Raw genomic sequence first — 22027 nt, forward strand, 5'->3', positions numbered from 1 at the left:
CAACCCCCCAACTCAATGGTCACTGGGCCTGAAAATATAGGTCCCTCTAAAAAAGAAAAAAAAACATACCTGGTTGGACACCATTGCTAAACGCTTGTAGGAACATGTGACCAAGCAACCTGACTGCTAGTTCAAGCATCTGGAATCAACAACGGCAACCAACCACAAATAAATGAGCCCCCCACCTTGCACAATACAGTGAGGAGAGAGGAAGAGCTAAATAGATGTGTGGGGGGTCCCTCTGGGTAAATGGTCTAGGCTTCGTCTACTACAAGAGCAACTTGTTTCTTTCGTTACTGGCCAAAGCTTGAGAGGCTCGTTTCCCCCCTTTTTCCCCTTAGCTTTGTCTTGTTCTTTCACCATCAGCTGCAAACTTCCTGAGAGATTTGGCAGGCTTCCCATAAACCCGCCAACAGACACACTCAGAAAACCATGACATCAAGTTGCCATTTTCTTGCTCTGAAGTTTCGATGTAATAAAAAAATACATTTTATATTATCAGACGATAAGTTATAAAGTATCGTTTGATATTTTAAATATCGGATGATTAAAATATTGTAGAAACTACCATTGACCATTTTAACAAATCAAACGATACACCGATATAGTATTTATTAGGACAGGCCTACTTAGGTGAGTTTCAGGGGGTGCTAGAGCCTATACCAGGCAACTATCGGAATCAGGCAAGGGACATCCTAAATTGGTGGCCAGCCAATCACAGGGGACAAAGACATGGACAACTATTAATACTCAGTCATACCTAAGTGCAATTTAGAGTGTTCAACCACCCTATCCTGCATGTTTGTTTTTTTTATGAGGGAGGAAACCGGCGTAAACACATGTGCAAACTTCACACAGGAAGGTCCACACCGGGGAATTGCGAGCCCAATGTGTTAAACACTCCATCTCCGGGCATCTAGTTACACACATTGGAAAACGGCAAACACAATGGGTTTTCCTAATGCATGCTTTTTTTTTTTGACGGACGACCCAGCCAAAAAATCTGATATTCAAAAATGGCTGCTTATTTTTCAAATTCTTAAAGATGCTGTAAATTCATTTTTAATTATGTTTGAAATATGAGATCTTTTTGAAAATAGGCAGCCCGGTGAAGCGAGTGGTTAGCGCATCGGCCTCACAGCTCTGGGGTCCTGGTTCAAATCCAGATCACGTCCACCTGTGTCGAGTTTGCATGTTCTCACCAGGCCTGCGTGGGTTTTCTCTGGGTACTCCGGTTTCCTCCCACATTCCAAAAACAGGCATCGTAGCCTGATTGGACACTTTAAATTTCCCGCAGGGATATGTGTGTGAATGTGAATGGTTGTCCATTTCCTTGTTCACTGCGATCGGCTGGCTAGCGATTCAGGTGTCTGAATTTGGCCCGAAGGACAGTTCGGTAGACAAATTGGTGTGCATGTGAGACAACCAAATTAACATAAGTGTTCCTGAAATTGTTCCGATACGTTTCTTTACTTTGATGGTCAGTAAACTGGAGGGCCACTCATTTTGCCCCTCGACACCCGAGTGCCTAGGTTCTTCCTAACTTCAACCACTGCCAAAACAAAGGAGTGGCCATAATGCCACCGTGGCGGCGGCCTCGGTTGCAGAGCCAGAGAACAGAATCAATCAATGACAGTTAAATCCTCCATCAGCCTCGAGCCTAACTAAACATTGGCCCAAACACATTGCTTGATTTTGTGCCATCAGGCAACCAAGAACCCACCTGCTTCCTACTCGTGCCAGCTGGTCAGACTACACAATGAAAACTGCCTGCTTTTGGAAGCGGTCCTTTGCTTTTGATATATATATATTTTTCATTTTAAACGTGCGGCCGATCCTCAGATTTTAGATTTGATGTTGGGTTGACTTGCCGTTAAAATGGGAACTAAATGACGGACATAAAAACAGATCTCATGATGAGCAGACGTCCGTTTGAATCTATTTTACGAGGCTTTATATGTAGGCGGCCATTAGTGGCGGCGTTTGTGGGTTGCGCTTACAGGAGAATCCTTTCGTTCTAAATCCAGACTTTTCTTCAGCCAAAAACCAATGCACTGTACGCTTCAATATGACTACTGCACTTAATTCCCGGCCGGCACTTTCATTCTCTATCATTAAATTCAGCCTTTTAAGTGACGCCTGTTTTCCTACGAGTTTGGGAGGGATGTGGTCATACTGAATTTTACTCGCATTGTGAATTTATGAAAATATACCGTATTTATTCAAGTATAACGTGCACCCGTGTATAAAATGCACCCATAATCTGTGACTAAAAACTGGTATACATTTTTTTTCACTTTTTCTCAGCTCACACCAAAGATTGCACCGGTACTCATAACTGGCATGTGCTGAACAAATGTCGTCATGACAAAACATTTATTCACCATTGAAAGGGATGCGGGAGTTGCTGGATCCTAACATAGCTGTTGTCGGTTGAAAGGCAGACTACACCCTAGACAAGTTGCCAGTCAGTCAGTCATAGGGCACACGGAGAGATAAACAACCATCCACTCCCAATCATACCACCACCAGTGGGAATCGAGCCCGCGCTTGCCCCCACCGAAGTCAGGTGAGTGAACCTCTACACCACGAAGCGGCTTATTCACAACATATGGTACGGATACCTGGTAAAACAAACAACCAGTATGAACAATTGGCAAATGGCATTTAACTTTTATGCTATAAAAAGTATCTTAACGCTGTCTTGTCGGTGTGGCGATAACGGTGAACAGATTATTTAATTTTTTTACTTGGGAAAGAACAATTAATGTTAAAAACAATGGTATTCAGGCTTTGTTTTTCCTAAATCTTTATCCTTCATGTTACCTAGATTTATAATGTACAATTCTATGCTTGGTTGTCCACAAAGCAAGGTCCATAAAAGGCATGCTTGGATGAATTTGGTGTGGAAAAACCTGATCCTAAAGCCATTGAAGCTGTTGGCACGATCAAGAAGAGAGACACAACCCTTCACCCTCGTACATTACACCGCTTTGTCTCTTAGTAATTATTGTCACAGCCAGGTGTAACACCATTTATTACTACTATACATCTAAAAACATCAAAACCAACATGTTCTGGGGATTCTCCGATGTTTTGGGTCACTTGTTTCAGGTTAAAACTACACTTACAACGAGGAAAGGACACTTCTCCAGGAAAATCTTCACAATAAATCTTAAAACTGGGCAGATGTTGATATCCTCAGAAAGATCTATGGAAATGGGGAGAGAGGGAATGACACACACAGGAAACATCTGGGAAGAATCAGCATGTAGAGAAAAGACAGACAAAAAAGAAAAAAAAACGGGTGAGGGGGCGGATGAAGACGCAACCGCAGGTTACATACAACCAGGCCGAGCTTATGCAAAACCACAGAGTGAAATTATATGAATTTATATATAGAAAGCCAGCCACACTGCTCATTCAGACTATGTTTTTACATCAATCCGGCCTTAAACACAACTTTTGACACCGCCCGTGTTGCAACTGTACAATTTCTTTGCAAATTTTCACTCGGACAGCATAACTGATAGGAATTAAACATGCTGGCCAGCTAAGTGACTTTGTGCCAGGGGTGGGGATCAGAAAATCCTTTATCTAAGCTGGGGCAGATCTGATACAGGAACCCCAACAAGGATGCAAAGAAGACAACACATGACTCCATGATCACAAAAAAGGAAACCACAAGCTTTTGAACAGCTTTGATCAACACACACATACACCCTCACACACATGTGCTTCCTCTCTCTTATTTTCATCTTGCCACCATTTGGCCTCTGGAGAAACCTCTTAACTCTTTCAGTTCCGTTGATAATGACAGACAAACAATCATGTGGCTCCTTTCATTGTTACGCAAGTAAATTTCCAATACATCTGAACTTAGAGGGCTGGCAACGAATGAACAGGTTTGAGATACAAACTCCGGAACAAAGAAGCCAGCTTTCTGGCTTGTGAAGTTGCTTGCTCCGACCAAATATAACAAGCAGGTCACTTTTTACTTGGTACGCTTGTTTTATCTTCCCATTTCAAACCTTCTTGTTTGAGAAGCAAACGCAATGGGGACATTTACACCGGAGGGTTTACAACTGCTGAGTGGCAGCCAGGAAGGCAGGCAGCAGCAAGCTTCCAGCCCGCAGGCTCCAGTGAGCGGGATAAGGCTTCTTTGTTCCAGACTCCACCTACCTCCTCCTACTTGTACAGCCCAAAAAAAGGAGCACAAAATGGAAAAGCTTTGCTTGAAAATCTTTCGCTTCGCACCAATAAATACTCTGACGTTAAGAATCAGGACTGTAAAAAGTCAGGTTTTGAGCTTTAATTTCAAGCTACTCATTTAAAGAAATGAAACAAGAAACTGACAATGATTGTCACTATTTTCGATGTTGCTCATTTCTGAATGTATGAGAATTAAAAAGTTTGGGGTAACAGTTGATTTCATGGTTTTCATAACAACGTACGGTTGGATTCAGTATATTCAACATTGTTAAAAAGTTTGTATATTACATAGAATAGAATATTACTTATTTTTGAAAGTGCTTTATTTTTACCAATTCTAGAACACGGGTGTCAAATGTGTGGGCCGGGAATGGCTCACTGTGGGATCCAATACACCCTGTGGGGTTGTTCTGCACTTTTTACAAGAAAATAATAATCACATGTTTTTATCAGACATGTACATGTAAAGCACAGACAATGTGTGGTTCTGCAGAAGCAATGATACTGTATCAGTACTCGGACAATTGGCGGAAAGACGTTTCGCCGACGGACAGTTCGCCGAACGGACGTTTAGCCGAACGGACAGTTCGCATAATGGACGTTTCGCCGGAAAAAAATTAAAGTGTTCAATTTATTATTTCATTAAACAAATAAAAGTTGGGATATTTCTCATTGTGTTGTTTTTTGTGCCGAGGTTGAAAAACACACACACGATCTGAGGGTGGGGCGAGTACGCAAATCCCGTTTCGAAGAAACGTCCGTCGGCAAAACGTCCGTCGGTGAAACGTCTGTTGGCGAAATGTCTGTTGGCGAAATGTCTGTTGGCGAAATGTCTTCCAGCGAAACGTCCGGTCACGTACCGTGTCATGTTGTTTGTTAAAAAATGTCACGTATGTTTAAAAAAACCTCACTATAAGGCAATGGCTAACAACGCATTTTGATGCATGCTTTTACAAATACAGGGCAGAGGGACAAGCACACTTCCTGAAAGTTGCCAATTTGGATGAGGTTCGTTGAGTGATCTCAGGGATTTGGTTGAACCACTGCCGCGTAGGTCAAGACACATCAACTCATCATGTCTATACACAATAAAATGCCCCGCTTGATCATCATTGACTGCAGATGATGATGGGACATTGTTTGGCCAATTAGTGCTGCGAGGAATTCATATATCTTGAATTTGAAAAATAAAAAATAAAAATCATATTTTATTTTACATTAAAGTATAGTTCGGTGAATGCGTATATAAAACTGGTGGTGTTCAGTAGCTCTAACCAGGTAAAGAACCACTCGTGCAATGGTTCATTATGGCAGTGTGATTGTGTGTCTGTCTCTGTGTGCGCCCTGCGACTGACTGGCCGTCATTCACCCAAAAGTCAACTGGGAGATGCTTGAGGATCCCGCGACCCTGACCAGAATAAGCACTGTTGAAAATGAACGAATCAATGAAAAGGAAAACTGATATTGATTTGGATGGAGAAAGTAGTTTTGTAATGGCGAACAACTGAAATTTGCATGGATGTAAATGAAAGCACTGATTCATAGAATTGTTCCAAGAAAAATATCTAAAAACTAGATAAGGTAGTTCGGCCCAGAGGGTGCTAGCACAACACTATGCTAGCGTATAGTAGGCTATTGTATGTTACGCTATTGTATGTTATGCAATTGGATGTTATGCCATTGTATGTTATGCTATTGTATGTAATGCTATCGTATGTTATGCTAGTGCTCGTATGTTACTCAGGTCTAGACTGTTTCTGATAGCTGTTATATTCAGTGCTTGAATTTTGTTATTTTAGTCAAATCAAATATTTTTAGCAAAACTGTATATCACACAACAATGCAGCCTTTATCAATCTTGTGAGTAGCATGTGTGTGCATGTATAAGCAGGTGGAGTTTGTTCAGACCCTTTTGCTTTGTTCTCACACAAAAGTCTGACTGCCCCCACCCGCCAACAATAATGTGTGTTGGAACTGGAAAACAAAAGATGTGACCCTCTCTAGTGCCGCCCAAAGTGACGGTGTCAGGTGTCTGAATGGGCTAACAGAACAGTACTTCCCAAAAAAAAGTATGGCCAAAGTAGTGGGATTTCAAAAGTACGAAGTTAAAAAAAGATACAAGACATTGTATATTGAATGAATCTAGCTCTGGGCGATAACTTATGAATGCCAGTAATCCTCGAATATCATGGTTAATGTAAACCAGACATAGCCACGATAAACGAAAACCCACAAAGTAGAATCATCCCCATTATTACTAGCACAATGCGTTTTTGCGCCAATACAGAAATACACAAGTACAATTACAAAAGTGTATATCTATTATATATTACAGCTTCTATTATATATTACAGCTATAAGCATACCAAAAGACTACTGTATTAATATCGAGATATAATGTGAATACATTAGATACTATGCTCACAGTGAAAACAGTTCTTCTCCGCTTGACATAAATCCCCAAAAAACAAGTTCATGGGAGTTTTAGTCCAAGTCCTTTGTCTTCTTGTGATCATGGGTCCATTGTCCGCGATATTCGAGGGATTACTGTACTCGCCTGACTAAACGTGGGATGGAAACATGTCAAGTGACAAAACCTAAAAAAAAACACCATTGTCTGTTCTGAACGAATCAGTCAAAACATAGGCTTTGTTCTTGTTTTTTTTAAAGCATGTGCACGGTTGAACTTGTTGATTAAAAGGTGGCTTTACCATGAAGCCAGGCAGCAGCATTCCCACACATGATCATGATTATCCGGTAAATCATGCGTTATATGATATGATCATTGTCTCAAAAAATAGTTTTTCTGACTCAGGTGTTAGATAATTTCTAATGAACCTAAAATGGGACAAAATGAATTTTATTTTATACAGATATTTTTATCTGTCATTTAAAGACGTGATTCCTAGGTATTTAAATTCTTCGACTACAACGAATGAAACATTGGGGTCAGTTATTTGTCATTCTTTTTTAAGAAGTACATCCCGGCAGGTGGACACTTGATCTCAATTATATTCATTATTTTTTATTTGATTTTTTTTAAATGAATGTATACAAATATGAACTGATGAACATGTAAACAAAAATATTAAAATATATTAAAAAAAACTACCTGCAATAACAAGTTTTTCCTTATTTTTCATTGTATTTACCTTATTGTTTATCCATTGATAATTATAGATGTCCAACATGTTTTTACTGGGAGAGGTGGTTGTGTATGCTGATGCTTCAGTGCCATTGACAGTGCTAAATACTCAATTCATTCTGACTGACTCTAATGCCTGTTACATATGAAGCACACACACAGTATTGAACGACACTATGAAGTTGACCTTCATGACTAATTAAATCTGTACAAAATGCAATTTGAATTCTCTACACACTCATGAGTAGGAAAAGATGATGACTCTGCACAAACATCAAGTCGTACAAGCTAATCCTTTGTTATGAGGGCCGAGTCACAAGACCAGCAAAGAAAAAGACCATTTTCTAATTCCTCCGAGAAGCATGGTGGCTCAACCTGATGTATAACACAATCCGAACACAATTATAGATGTATTATAGATGACAATTATAGGTGTGAAACAAATCTCTGAACAGGATTGTTAGCCGCTTTCAGCATTTCCACATTCAAATGGGTTTTCTTGCATAAGCAGACTTTAGCAGTCAACGATGGCCATTGAAAGTGACGTGCAATTAGCTCCATCAAACACGATCAGCGGAATTAAAGTGAAACACGACACAGCGAGGGCTTTCTGATTCCCGACATCACCAAAACGAATGCTAGTCCCATGACCGACTTCAGATCACCTGGTCTACAACCTCTTCGCCAACAGAATTTCTGGAATCTGCGCAAGATCAATTGGTAAGAAAGTGGGCCATCTAACTTGTAGAACATTTCTAAAACTTTAGAGTTCCAAGCAAATGGCCACCAAATCAAAACATTTTTCCCTTCACTATTGGGAATTCTTCATTCCCTCAAAAGAGCAAACAAACTCATACAAGGCCAAAGAGAGTGCATCCTCCTCAACTATTTGTCCTGTTTGAATATGATTCTTAACATCATTACTTTTATTTTGTTTCCCGATTAAATAAAGCAAAACAGAACAAATCTAATCACAATCAAAGAACCAAAAATGGAATTAATCACCGAAGAGGTAAGTGGTACAAACGTTGAGTCTGCGTCATGTACTCACAATTGTGTGGCGAAAAGTCGGCTCATCTTGGCCACATGTTCATTGTCGTCCAAATCACTGTCCCCCTGCTCTCCGCTCAGCTTCCTCTTGCTTGGGCTGATCGGTGGTGGACCTGTTCTGTGACTGGAGATGGATGAAGAAGAGGATGATGATGGAGACGATGAGGAGGAGGACAGGGACAGGCACTGGAGTCGGGGGTCTCCTCGCAAGGTTGCTTCTCCTAAGACAGCAGGAAACCATCAATGAGCATAGGTTTTAAGGAAGGTTTATGGTCTCAAAAAACATTCAATGTCATTTTCAATATGGCATGTGTTTTCATAAACAGTTTTAATGAATTGGTTTTCTTCTCCAGAATTAGCAGAGGTCTATGTGTTTTGGAAACCTGTAGACAGGGTCTGCATGCAACTGTTTGTGGACATTCCCCTGACTAACTGTGTCCACTCACCCAGTCTTGTCTTGGTCCACAAGGCTTACTGAGTAGCCAGTGAGTGGGGGCAAAAAAAGAAAAGAATGAGGGAAAAGTACTACTGGTTGTGTCTCCACTTGGGGACTTTCCACTGTTTTGGATTCATGCATTCGCCTGAGTTTTCCAAAAAAGCAAATCATACAAGCCGGAGAAAAAACCTATTGCAACTCAAAACTCTCCATAACTACTCCCGAAACCAAGACAAACAAAAAGTGTGTTGCTAAGGCTACGTTTCCAATGTTGTGACAATTCAGCTCCTTTCAAATTACAATTTGGTGGAATTGGTGCAGCCACTTCCAGAGCAGAACAGAATACCGAAAAGCTTTCAACCAGCATACTGAAAGTTTAAGTTACCCACAATTACTCGTTTGACACTAACAATTTGGACTAATTTGAAAAGAAGCATTATGCTTGTGATTTTTATAATCAAGTTTCCAAGTAAAAACATATAATTGGTCACCTTAGATCAATGTGTCAATTTTATCCAACCAAGTAGTAAATATTCCAAATATGTCCAATGAAAGAAAGTGTGGTTAGTATATGCCTTATAACCTCACCCCCACCGCCACCACCACACATGGCCCTAACCCCTTGCCCCGCCCACTGTGTGCCATGACAACAGGGATGACATCATTATTTTGGGACAGGCAGATAGACAGCAATTAAAAAGACAGGCTTTTGCCAGCACGCTATTGAATGAAGAGGCAGAACAAATGAAGTAGGGGCTCATTTGGAAGGTCAAGTGTTTTCCTAATGTCCAGTTACCGTATTTTCATGACTATAAGGCACACCTAAAAGTCTTAAATTTCCTCCAAAATAGACAGGGCGCCTTATAATCCAGTACGCTTTATATATGGACCAATACTAAAATTGTTATCACGATAAAATAAAATAAATCAGTCGATAGGACAACTACGGCAAGCAGCCCCCGTAGATAAAGTACTGCGCAGTGACTGCTGGGATATAGAGTTCTTAATACACACAGTTCTTCAATACACCCAGTATGACGGCGAGCACACTAATTTGATGCTTGCCGTCATTTCGGCTGTATTTACAAAAGAAATCCTGCCGCTAGATGTGTAGCGTGCATTTGGTGGATGCAACACCAAATTAGTCTGTTCGCTGTTGTAGTATATTGATAATATTAGTGCAAAGTTATCAGAGCAGTCAACCTGGGTGTATTGACAAAAGGACTATATATCCCAGCAGTCAATGTGCACCGGAAATAGCGTCTGGGGCTGTTTTTGTAGCATAGCCAGTGCTATTACGGTTCAATATTCATCCATAAATAATATATATATGATATGCCTGGCTGTGTCTAAAAGAACAGAGCGTCCTTTGTGTGTGTAAAATACAGAAATAGCACTCGTTATTGACACTGCGGCTAAAAATACGATGCGCCAAATAGTCGTGAAAATACGGTATTCCTACAAATAAAATGGATAGTTTTCATTGTTGCCATAATGGAATCTTTGGTCATTTCCAATCAATATTTTTGGGTTAAACTGAAAGAGCAGAAACTCACTGTTTGGGTGTCTGTGTGGTTTAGATAGCAGTACAGTGTTCCCTCGATTATCGCGGTTAATGGGGAGCGGGACCCCCCGCAATAGCTGCATTTCCGCGAAGTAGGCGTGCCCCTTCACAAATGCTTAAAGAAACGTATCACACGTGCACAAAAGCACCGCCAAGCAAAAACATCATGGTAGCCCGGATGGAGGATCTTCTGCAGTTTTTTTGCACGTAAGAAACATTGTTATTGGGAGTTGTGAACATTGGTTTTTTGGGGGGTGAAGATGCGCCTGTAAACAGCCATGACATCATCAATGCGATTCCTTACCTCTCACCATGTTATTGACCATTTCTTTGGCCTTTTTTTGATGCAATTACTAATTCTTATTGAATATTTTGTTTCCACCTCTTGTAAAATGATGTAATTTATAATTTTAACTTAATATCTTTACATTTTTTATCATTTTTTTTCCTGAAAAAAATCCGCGAAGCTCTGAGTCCGCGATAGCTGAGGCGCGAAGTAGCGAGGGAACACTGTACATAGGGTAATATGAGTTGGAGTTTGAGGTGGATGGAGCAAGGAGGTGACAGGGCTTCTCTCGACATATATAAAATGGACGTTGCATAAAACCCTGATTGGTAAAGTGTCTATATAACGCTTAAAGTTCAACTGTATCAATATGAGCAAGTGGGCAGGAAGCGATAGCTCTATGATTGTATACTTCCATACTTTACTGTTGCCCTTTTGTTTTGTCCAATAATTGAACTGTTTGCGCATGCGTAGGTTTGTTGTCAAATCCTAGGCTGCTTGCAAAAATTTCAATGTGAAAAGGAACAGCACCAGAATAGTCCGGACCAAATGTATTGTGGTAGAGATTAACGACAGTGAACTATGGACTTTCCGGGTGTGATTACACCCTAAATTAGGACATACTTCTGTGATCAGGGGTAAAAATATTTGTTTCTACTGAAGGAAATGCATATTCTCATTCTGTTTAAATAATTGGCTAAGTAGCAATGAAAAATAATACATGTGAAAGTTAAATATAGAGGTATTTAGGGGTAAGGGGATGAATTGAATTACTTGAAGTCAACTTAATGTTTTAGTTTAGTTCAAATGGTAACTCATAGCACCAAATGTGCACACCACGCCGTTATGTAAACTCTAAGTTCTTTTTATAGGCATATTTTACCCAAAAAACTTTGCTTAAAGTCCAAATTGTGAGACTTTGGGCATTTAACTTTTGACTTTGCATCCATTTTCATAAGACCAAGTGACAAACAAAGTTAGACAATTTTTGTACTATGCACATTTTGACTTAAGGCTTCTAATTAGGGAACAACATAAGATGTAGTAGAAAGGATGAAAAAATGCTCTTGAATGGAAGACAACCTATCCTCCTTCATTCGATTGGGCTCACAAGATCAAAGTCTATTTTTCTTGAATAAACTTCAAGCAGTTTGAAAGCTGGATGAGATTAGATTGCAAATAGAGCTGAACTCTCCCTCTTCTCTCCTCATTATAGTCACCAGAGCTGCCAACCTCTTTGGACCCCATTTCAGGAGTACCCTTGTCCCATGTCCGGAGTTTTATGTTTCCGGAGTGAATGCGATTTGTGCAAAATTGATATACAAATGTATTTTAAAAAATAACATGGGACAATTACAATCAAACTGTTATTACCATGTTATCAGCATTCATTGAAAGTGTTTTTGCAAATAATTGGAAAAAAAAAGTACATCATAATGAAAATAAGTACAAAAAGTGAACAAAGTATAATGTATTTGATCATTTATTGGCAAATTCAAATTTTCACAACATTAACATAGTAATTTTTTCGGTCCTTTTGGAGACGGCTCCAATATGGGATATTTCGTCAAATACGAAGCAATAATTGAGTGTCTGGGTTTCTTATTAGAGGCGTAATCCAAATTGTCATCCATTTTGGGTTTAGACATATCGATAAGACATACCAGTGCTGTGTATTCCTATTCGGAAATGATAGGATTTGCTTCAAAACAAAAGACTGGTGGTTTCGTCGTCCATAATAATACTTACCGTATTTTATCGCATATGTGCCGTATTTTTGTCTAAAGAAATGACTGAATTGGCTTGTATATGCACAAATTAGACTCAACATGCACGAAACTGCAAGGTGACAAAGACGAACCGCCATAAAACAAGAGAATGCAATTCAAGGGAAAAAAAGCATCTTGTATAAAATGTAAAAAAAAAAACCCACTTGTGCCTGCTATTGCTCACTCAGGGCCCCACTATCTTACCTAGGGATGACAAACTACACCACTACAGACACATTACCTGGTTGTACTGCTCGTGTGGCTTCTTTTTTTAATTTGTCTACGTGGAGGCAAGACCCTTTAGGAATTTGCAATCCAGCAGACAATCCTTTCGATTAATAAAGAGTAGCTCATAAATACGACGTGCCATGATTTTTCTTGAATATGGAGGTGAAAATTATGAATCAGGGGTCACTTTATACGATGGAAATTTAAAAATGCAACGATTCAAAGGCAATTTTAAAAGGTACGGCTTATACACGGTACTTCCCTTATGAAAAAAAATTTAAGTGACAAGCTACCTATGCAATTGATTCTGAATTGATTGCCACACTAAAGTTGCACAAGACGAATTATTTGTCAGACTTTATAACTCAGATAATTCACAATGGAGTCATGTTACCGAATTAATCAGGTTTAGAGAACAGTTAAATCAAGATGGCAGAAGCCGTAAAAATGGTGTGAAGTTTGAAGCATTTAAATTCAATTTTTTTAACTTTTTGAAACTAATTTAATTGACAATTTTTGTGATTTCCGGACTTTAGGGAGGTTGTCAGGAGTTTGCGTTGCTTGTCCGGAGTAAAGTCCGGAAATTCCGGGGAAGTTGGCAGCTCTGAGTCACCCTTGAGACACTCCACAAGGTTTTCCCAGTTATCTCTTTGCTTGCATGCTTCATCCTAAGGTGATGCCGTTATCTTGCACACCATTCCTAAGGAAATTTAACGCAAAGCTATAATACAACATTGGGGCACGTTTTGGATTCAGCCAATGTAAAAAAAAGAAACTATCTAAAAATACACAGCCAAAAATCAAAAAGGCAACTGTAAACACCAGCTTCTTAACCACCCATTCAGCAGGTTTTAAGTTATTGTCATAACTAGGGACTCTGTTTTTCTGCATATACACTGAGTTTTTCCTGCAAATACAATGCATCTATTGTGCAAACACACATTTTATTGTTTACCTTTGGTTTTTTGCTTTACCTTTGGGGAAACAAGCCAGAAAGACTGTGCTTTACTGGTTTTGGGTGTACTAGTGAACAGGGTAGTGCTACTGATGCATATGTACAAGATGTTGTCATTTGATAATAACTAGGTTGGTTTGCAAATGGGAATCAGTCCTCGATTACTTTCTGTGGAAATAGGTTAAAGAAATAAATGAAAATATATTGAATCCTTGTAAAAATTTGCTCAACCACAATTTGATCTTATTTAATAACTACTGTCTTTCAACGGAGGAAAATGTCAAAAAATATTTTAAGTTAGACTTGTGGCCATTTTGAAATCTGATAACCACACTACACTTAAAGATGTCTTTTAAATAGATAAAAAAATAAAACAGTGATTTATTATTTTCAATGGCTTTCTAGTTTTGACTACTAAGAGAAGTTTAATATTATCAGCATACGTATACCAAACAACAGTTAGAAAACAGCCAACATTAGTGTTCTACAGCTTCACTATGATCAATCTCCAAGTAGCTACTGAAATTCCAATTTCTAAGAAACACAGATAATTCTTTTGGTTCTGAGGTTTTGTGGGGATCAGACGCATTGAATGTTTATGGCATTAATATTTCCCCAAGCGCTGGTCTATTTTCCAAATATAAAGCCAAAAGCTTTCAACACTTCTCTCATTAGCAACATTTTAAAAATGTAAATACTAAAACGAACACGTCAGCATGAGGACAGTGTCACATCTTCATTCCACCTCGTTGTGATCGTGTCTAAACACGCACAGCTTTTCTTTCCCTTTTCTAATTATGAGGCACAGCGCTACCTAGTCAGTTAAAAGAAAGCAACACAAATGTGTGATGAATTATCATAACAGCGAACCAGAGGGCAAGAAAACAAAGCAAACCCTTCTGTTTGGATTCAATCAATGGCACTTTTATAGTTTTTACTCAAAGTGCAGAGAAATAAGCTATGACAAGACTGGAAGCTGCTGTTATTTCAAGAGATGTCTTGAGTTCTCACTCAAACAAACGTTTCCCATTGAAATGAACTAAAAACAAACTAAACTAAAAAACAAACTAAAAAACCTGACTTTCGCTATCGATGGGCTGCTGGCTTTTGTATTCCCTTCAAAAATATTCCGAAAATGATGCACACAAATATCCTCAAAAAAGGATAACGCACGACCACTTGCCAAGGAGTAATATATACTCCTCGTATTAGCGTTCGCTCCGCCATCCGCGCCGAGTGACAGGAAAAAACACTGAAAAAATGCAATGCTCCGTCCGCCCAGTGCTCGTAGATATCTGTTATACATGAAAGATATGTAGCAAAAAAGGCTTTCTCGTATATCTCAAAATTTGTCTTGTAACTATAGATAATTATTTGCTCAAAATTGTACTCGTATCTGGAATTGCTCGTATGTTGGGGTGCTCGTATGTCGAGGTACCGCTGTAAAGCTCAACATAAAACAACTCCCTTAAAAGCGAAACAACAACAAAAACACTGGAGTGGGTTTTATTTCAGATGATTTTCATGCAAGTCAGCAAGCTAGCCCTACCATAGAACATGCTTTGCGACTTGATAATTGATATTTCAGTCAAAATGAAACAACAATCAATGCCCTAACATAAAAAGTTAGAATGCTATCAACAATGTGATGATTAAGTCATACACAAAGGTGTAAAAGAGACTAAAAAGCATCTATTCACAGCCTAATGTAAAAAGAGAATGACCACATTTTCTGAAAAAGTAGAAACAACACCGTTTTGTCAAATTAGTATCTGAACTAATCTGCAAAATTTTCTACTACTACAGGCTTATTTTATGGAGTGAAATGTAGATTTGAGCTGTTTTTACAACACCACAATCGGGTTCCGTTTTGAATATGCTTGATGACAGGCTACTTAAATTTGGAAAGCTTCAATTCACTTTCACTTGTTGAATAACATCCACATTCAATATCAGGTCAAATAAACAAAGCAACTGCTACATTTCCAGGTAATAACTTGAGCAATACAACCGTTATAAACATATTGACAAGTGGTACTACATAGCCTTGTCTAAGACCGGGCTGCTGGTGCCTAACATGCTAATTTAACACAGTTGCTACCATTAAAGAAGTTAGATGATCAAGAGTTGCTGTTTTTACACCGACCATGCAGTAAAGTTGTATAATGCCTCTCCTATTCCTGCATCCTGACCCTCTTCCTATTGCAACAAAGAAATTTCCCGATTACGGGATGAATAAAGTTATCCAATCCAATCCAATCCAATCCAAACTATCACTTATAACCAAGTTCTAGGGCAGCCCGGCGGCGGGGGTGGTTAGCGCATTGGCCTCACAGTGGGAGACCTGTAGGTTCAAATCCAGTTTGGTCCAACTATGTGAAGTTTGCATGTTCTCCCTGAATCTGCATGGTTTTTCTCCAGGTACTCCGGTTTCCTCCCACATTCCAAAGACATGCATGGTGGGCTGATTGGAAACTCTAAATTTCATCTCGGTATGAGTGTGAGTGTCCTGCGATTGGTTGGCCCCCAATTCACGGTGCCCCCTACCTCTGGCCCAAAGTCGACTGGGATAGGCTCCAGCACCCCCCGCGACCCTAGTGAGGATAAGGCGGTTCATAAAATGAGATGAGATATGAGAACAAAATTCTAAATGCTTTAAAAAAAATCAATGATGATCACGCAATGTTAGCCATGCCAGTTCAAACAGATTTGATGTCTATCACTGTCAATGGCAGGGAATGAGTTCATTTAAAAACAGTGGGAAGTATTGTTATATTTTATTATATTATATTATGAAATATTGCCGAAATCTTTTTTTTACATCTAATAATATATGTAATCACTATTTACTCACTCATGCCAGCACTTATCGTGGCAGGCAGAACATTTAAACACTTCCACGAGATAGCAAAAGAAACGTAATCTGGGCACCATTTTCTCTATCATGAGATAGTGTCAGACGAAGTAATGAATAAATACATCACTTTTTTCAATGTGTTAAATTGACACTAGTATTTAACGTGAGCTGCGCAAAAGTCGGCGCTGCAGACGGCTATACTCGATTGAACGTAAGAACGCGTATTGTACATTATAACGATGGTACGGGAGTAATGCCAAAACACGCAGTTATATTCGAATACAAAACTTAGTAGTACTGTTATTACGAAATGCGAACACATTGATAACGATGAGTATAAAGAACACTTAAGCCCACGAGCAAAGTTGCAAGAACAAGCAGAAAAACATCGACGAAGACCACCCGCCGCCCCCATGAGAAAAAAAGGCTTTCAAGTTTACCTTCGTAGCAGAGTATACCAATGTTGTTGTTCATCTTGTCCAGATACTGGAAATTCAACAGGTCCATTTTTGTGAGTAGCATTTATCGCGTTTTCTGCTCTTTACAAGACTACGACAAAAAGTAAAGTTTTTGGGTCTTTTTTTTTCAGTCGACAAAACAGCTAAATTTAAAGGCCCAGCCTCCTAGCTTCAGTCTCTCCAGAAAAAAAGACCCAGATAGAACAAAGTACGCTTAAAAATGAGTTTGGTGACAAATTTGGCAAGCGTACGTATTAATGACAGACTGTTGCGCCAGGTCTTCTCACAGCCAGCTGTAAGTAGACTGCACTGACGCGCAGGCTATGTTGAGATTAACTCTCGATTGGTGCTCAGATCCCGCACACACAAGTGGATGGAGCCTCAAACTGTGACGTCATGCAAATGCGGAAGTTCTTGACAAGGCTGCTTTCTTTCATTGGACAGCAGGTGCCGACAACGCACGATACAAAAAAACCTGATCTTTCAAGAATTAATTGGCAAACTATGGTGGAAAATACCTATTTCGTCAATAACAAACAAGCCAGATTTCACAATCTCACACACCTGAAAATCCTCTAAGAAGCTCATCTTCCCTCCACTGACATTCTGTATTAATGACACCCGTCTTCTGCTTATCTACATAGAGGTCGCAGGGGGTGCAGGAGCATATCCCAGCCAACTACGAGCAACAAATGAGGGAGGGGGAGGCAACACAAATTGGTTGCCGGCCAGTCGCCGGGCACAGTGAAACAGACAAACACAGACGGTTACACCGCCATCGAGTGGGAGTCGAACCCATACTGCCCTCCATTCGTTTACGGTATTAATGACGCCCGTTTGAAATTGTTATATGTACAAAAGATATGCGTCCACAGCCTCAAACAGTCATACTCTAAACTTCACCATGGCCAAAACCAGAGGGCTGTCAAAGCATTACAGAAACAGAGTGAAAGAACTGCTCCAAGTTCGGAAGACAGAATCTTAGATTAGATAAGAACTTTATTTCATCCCGTATTCGGGAAATTTCCTTGGTTGCAGTAGCAAGACATACACAGAAGACATTGTAGACCTAGGTAAAAAAAAAACTGGAGCCACAGAAAGGAAGTCCACAAGGTGGAGACATTCTGCAGACTCAAAATGAGGTTAAATGTGCAGAATCTGCAATTTAAAACATATTTTAAAAAACACAAAAAATAAAATCTGCAATAAGTAACGGTGGGAGCTATCATTAGAAAATGGAAGACCTACACCACTGATAATTCCTCTCGACTCAATCTTGCTACAAGCAAGATTTTGGCCCGTGGGATATAAATTATCACAATGTGTGGAGCAAGTAGAGACTTTCAAAATCCTAGGAGTCCATAATTCTGCAGATCTCACTTGGGCAGCAAACACCACAGAAATCATCAAGAAGGCGCAGCAGAGGCTACATTTCCTGAGTTTACTCAGAAAGGAGCAATTGAATACCAACCTGCTGGTGACCTTCTATTAGTCTGCCTTCGAGAGCTTGTTGACCTACGCTCTATTAGTGTGGCACTCAAGGTGCACAGAAGCCGACAGAAAAAGACTGCAGAGGGTGAGCAACTCAGTCCAAAAGATCATCAACCACCCCTACCGACCCATTCCAGCATCTACAAATCCCGGTGCCTCAGAAGGGCAGAGAGCATTTTAAAAGACGCATTCAGACTTCCACCACTTCAACCTGCTGCCCTTTTGGAGGCCCTACATAACTGTAACTGCAAAGACAAACCGACTCAAGGACGGTTTCTTCTCAAGAAATGACACCAGACTCAAATCGAGTTCTGCACCTAAGTTCTAATCAAGACTTATAACTTTTTACGACTACTCAAACTACTTAGAATTTATTATTTGACCGCTCATCTATCTATTACTATTTTGTGATCATTTATATATCATTGATACTTAGTGATTATTTATCATAAATATAGTATATTGATTTCTGTGTGTTTTTGTTATAGCATCCTTGGACTCAGCGAGTAGTGCAACTAGGCGCTTAACATCTCCAAACCCGAGGCACCATCTTGGACACCCATCCTGCACTCTGACGGAACAAGTCCGCTCCACTCTGCTGACTTCACTTGGACTACTTATTTGTTTCTTATTTATGATTAGTTAATGTTTATTTATTAATACTATATATTGATTGTGTCTGCTTGTTTGTTGTTACATCCATGGAATCAGCGAGTGGTGCGACTTGGCGCTGAATGTCTCCAAAACCAACCCTGGAAACTCATCCTAGACTTCAGATGGAACAAGCGCGCTTCGCTCTGCTGACCTCACGCAGACTACTTATTTATTGATTTATTTGTCCGGCTGCTGGTATTTGTGCACTGTGTGGTGAAAGCTTTGAAATGTCATTATAATTCTATAACGACAATAAAAGCATTCAATTCAATATCATTCATTCATCATCCATACAATGTATCCTTGCAAGGGTTACGGGGTTGCTGGAGCCTATCACAGCTGACTTCAGGCAAGAGGCAGACTGCACCCCAGACTAGTTGCCAGTCAGCTGTAGGGCAAACAGAGAGACAGACAACCATTTACAGTAATCCCTCGAATATCGCGGCTTCAAACCATCGTGTTTTTTTCTGGGGGAAATTATTTTATGCTGATTACATTTTTATTTTTAAGTGCATAAGAATGTGAAAACCTCTGCTGAAACTCACAAGTGGAAGCCTCTCCCTTGCCCTCCTCTTGCTACTAGGATTCAGCAGAGTTTTTTTTTAAGGTTTTAATAGGGATGACCCTACTTTGCACTTTTTTGTTTATCGCGGTCATGTCTGGTCTACATTAACCGCAAATAATCGAGGGATTACTGTACACTCAGAATCATACTGCTACTGAACCGATTCCACGCTTGCCCGCGGTGAAGTCATGCGAGTTAACCCCCATAGAGACACTATCAGGTGGCTGTTTTCATACATTGGAACAGTCATTTGCTTATCAAAGTGTTTAGGCAACCTGAAATTTTCAACATTTGTAAGTAGAGGTATGTCTCTAAAATGGAGTGAAATGTAAGCATGAGTGTGCGTATCACCAGTGTATGCTTCAAACAAGTTTTACGCTAGTGGAATTTCACATAATGCTTATGGAACACTTTTTACACTTGCATTTCAAATTACACTTTAGGAATAAATTACATTAGACTTAAGGCGGCCCAGTGGGGCGAGTGGTTAGGGCGTAGGCCTCACAGCACAGGGATCCTGGGTTCAAATCCAGGTCACGTCTACCTATATGCCCTTTTTATGTTCTCCCCGGGTCTGCGTGGGTATTCCGGTTTCCTCCCACATTCCAAAGTCATGCATGGTAGGCTGATTCGACCCTCTAAATTGCCCCTAGGTATGGGTGTGAGTGTGCATGGATGTCCGTCTCCTTGTGCCCTGCGATCGGTTGGCCACCGATTCAGGGTTCAGCCGGGATATGCTCCAGCACCCCCTGCGACCCTCTAAATTGCCCCTAGGTATGGGTGTGAGTGTGCATGGATGTCCGTCTCCTTGTGCCCTGCGATCGGTTGGCCACCGATTCAGGGTTCAGCCGGGATATGCTCCAGCACCCCCTGCGTACTTAATGAGGATAAAGCGGTTCAGAAAATGAGATGAGATGAATACATTTTAGGCTTGCGGTATTTCACAATATTCCATGGAATTGTGGCAGCAATCTAACACCGTAGCCCAATGGGCCGCTGACATGACAGCCATTCATTGGGCAGTTCAAGCAGAGGACAGTGCCTTCCTTTTTGGCAGATTTCACCGTTGTGCATCAAAAATTAAAGAAGTATGTAAGGATCCTGAAAATACACATGAAAATCATAGACATATTCGTGGATCTTGAAAACTTGTTTGACTCATGGATATTTTTGTGTGAATATTTTTTAAACAAATTCTTCCTCAGTCGCGTCGTGGTGTAGAGGCTCACTCGCCTGACTTCGGTATGGGCTGGCGCAGGCTCAATTCCCACTGGTGGTATGACTGAGTGTGGAGGGTTGTTTTTCTCTGTGCCCAATGCCAGACTGGTGATCAGTCTACGGTATGGTCTGTGTTTCACCCTAAGTCATCTGGCTTACGTTCCAGGAACCCTAGCAACAATTTCAAGGGTGCAGGGTATGGAAGGTGCATGGAAAAAAAATCCTCCTCATAGTTGGCTGCAAGCACTAGCTGGGACAAACTGTGAGGAGCAGGCAGGGTTTGAACTTGAGTCAAGAGTGTTTTTTCCCTTCTCTGATCTTATAGGAGACAAAATCATCCAACAAAGGATGGAACTAGCACACTACTTTTGGTCAAAAGAGGCTTCGACTGGATTCAATCTTATTGTCATGTGACCCACTAATAGTAACTTGGCGACCAACTGGTAGATCACGATTCTCAAAGGCGGCTCTACTGATTGCATGTATGGGACACCAAACTGGGGGAAAGGTATCTTCTTGATGGATTGAAAAGCCGCAGCTACTGTGGCCTTTTGTGTGTTTTCCCACTCCTGGGTTAGATGCCCATCAGAATTGAGGACAAGACACAGCTGCAACAGGAAGTTGTACTGTTGACAGGAGCCATAAAAGTGAGTGAAGAGGAAATATCTGGTTGCTAAGGTAAAACAATGCAGTTATTATCATTTCCCAATTTTTCTTTTAAAATTGTTCAACACTGAAAACTGACCCCAAAAAAACCTCAGAAAATGTAACAAATAGTAACAGCATTCATTCATAAATCCATTTTCCGTCCGGCTCATTCTCACCAGGGTCGCTGAGGATGCCGAAGCCTATTGCAGCCAACTACAGGCAGCAGCAAGCTGCAAAAATTACCTTTTTGGTTCCACTTTCTGCAATTGTAAGAAACTGCTGGGATGTTTTTGTCAGACTTTTTAAAGAATGTATAAGGACATTTATAGTGATTTCGAATGTGTTTGCTTGAATACTAGTTTTGTAGCTCAGAAATAATCGTGAAATGTAGAAAACATTGTTAAGCTACCATCTATCAAAAGTATATTGGAACCCTAATTAATCCTCAGAATCGTGTATTTACGATGTGTGTTGCTGTACATGCTACTGGT

General features: G+C 40.2%; 1 protein-coding gene across 3 annotated transcripts in view; it reads right to left on the minus strand.

Moving 5' to 3' along the window:
* vgll4b (vestigial-like family member 4b) overlaps window positions 1-22027 on the minus strand; it is a 36832-nt gene that overhangs the window by 4895 nt on the left and 9910 nt on the right. For 2 of the 3 annotated variants that reach the window (XM_077725606.1, XM_077725605.1), the window contains one exon: window positions 8409-8628. In XM_077725606.1, coding sequence (XP_077581732.1) covers window positions 8409-8628 — 220 coding nt within the window. Of the gene's footprint in view, window positions 1-8408; window positions 8629-16942; window positions 17325-22027 lie in introns of those variants that run through there. The other variant, XM_077725603.1, reaches the window with a different exon arrangement.

The sequence above is a fragment of the Stigmatopora nigra genome, chromosome 10 (genome assembly GCF_051989575.1).
Source record: "Stigmatopora nigra isolate UIUO_SnigA chromosome 10, RoL_Snig_1.1, whole genome shotgun sequence".
NCBI classification, from domain to species: domain Eukaryota; kingdom Metazoa; phylum Chordata; class Actinopteri; order Syngnathiformes; family Syngnathidae; genus Stigmatopora; species Stigmatopora nigra.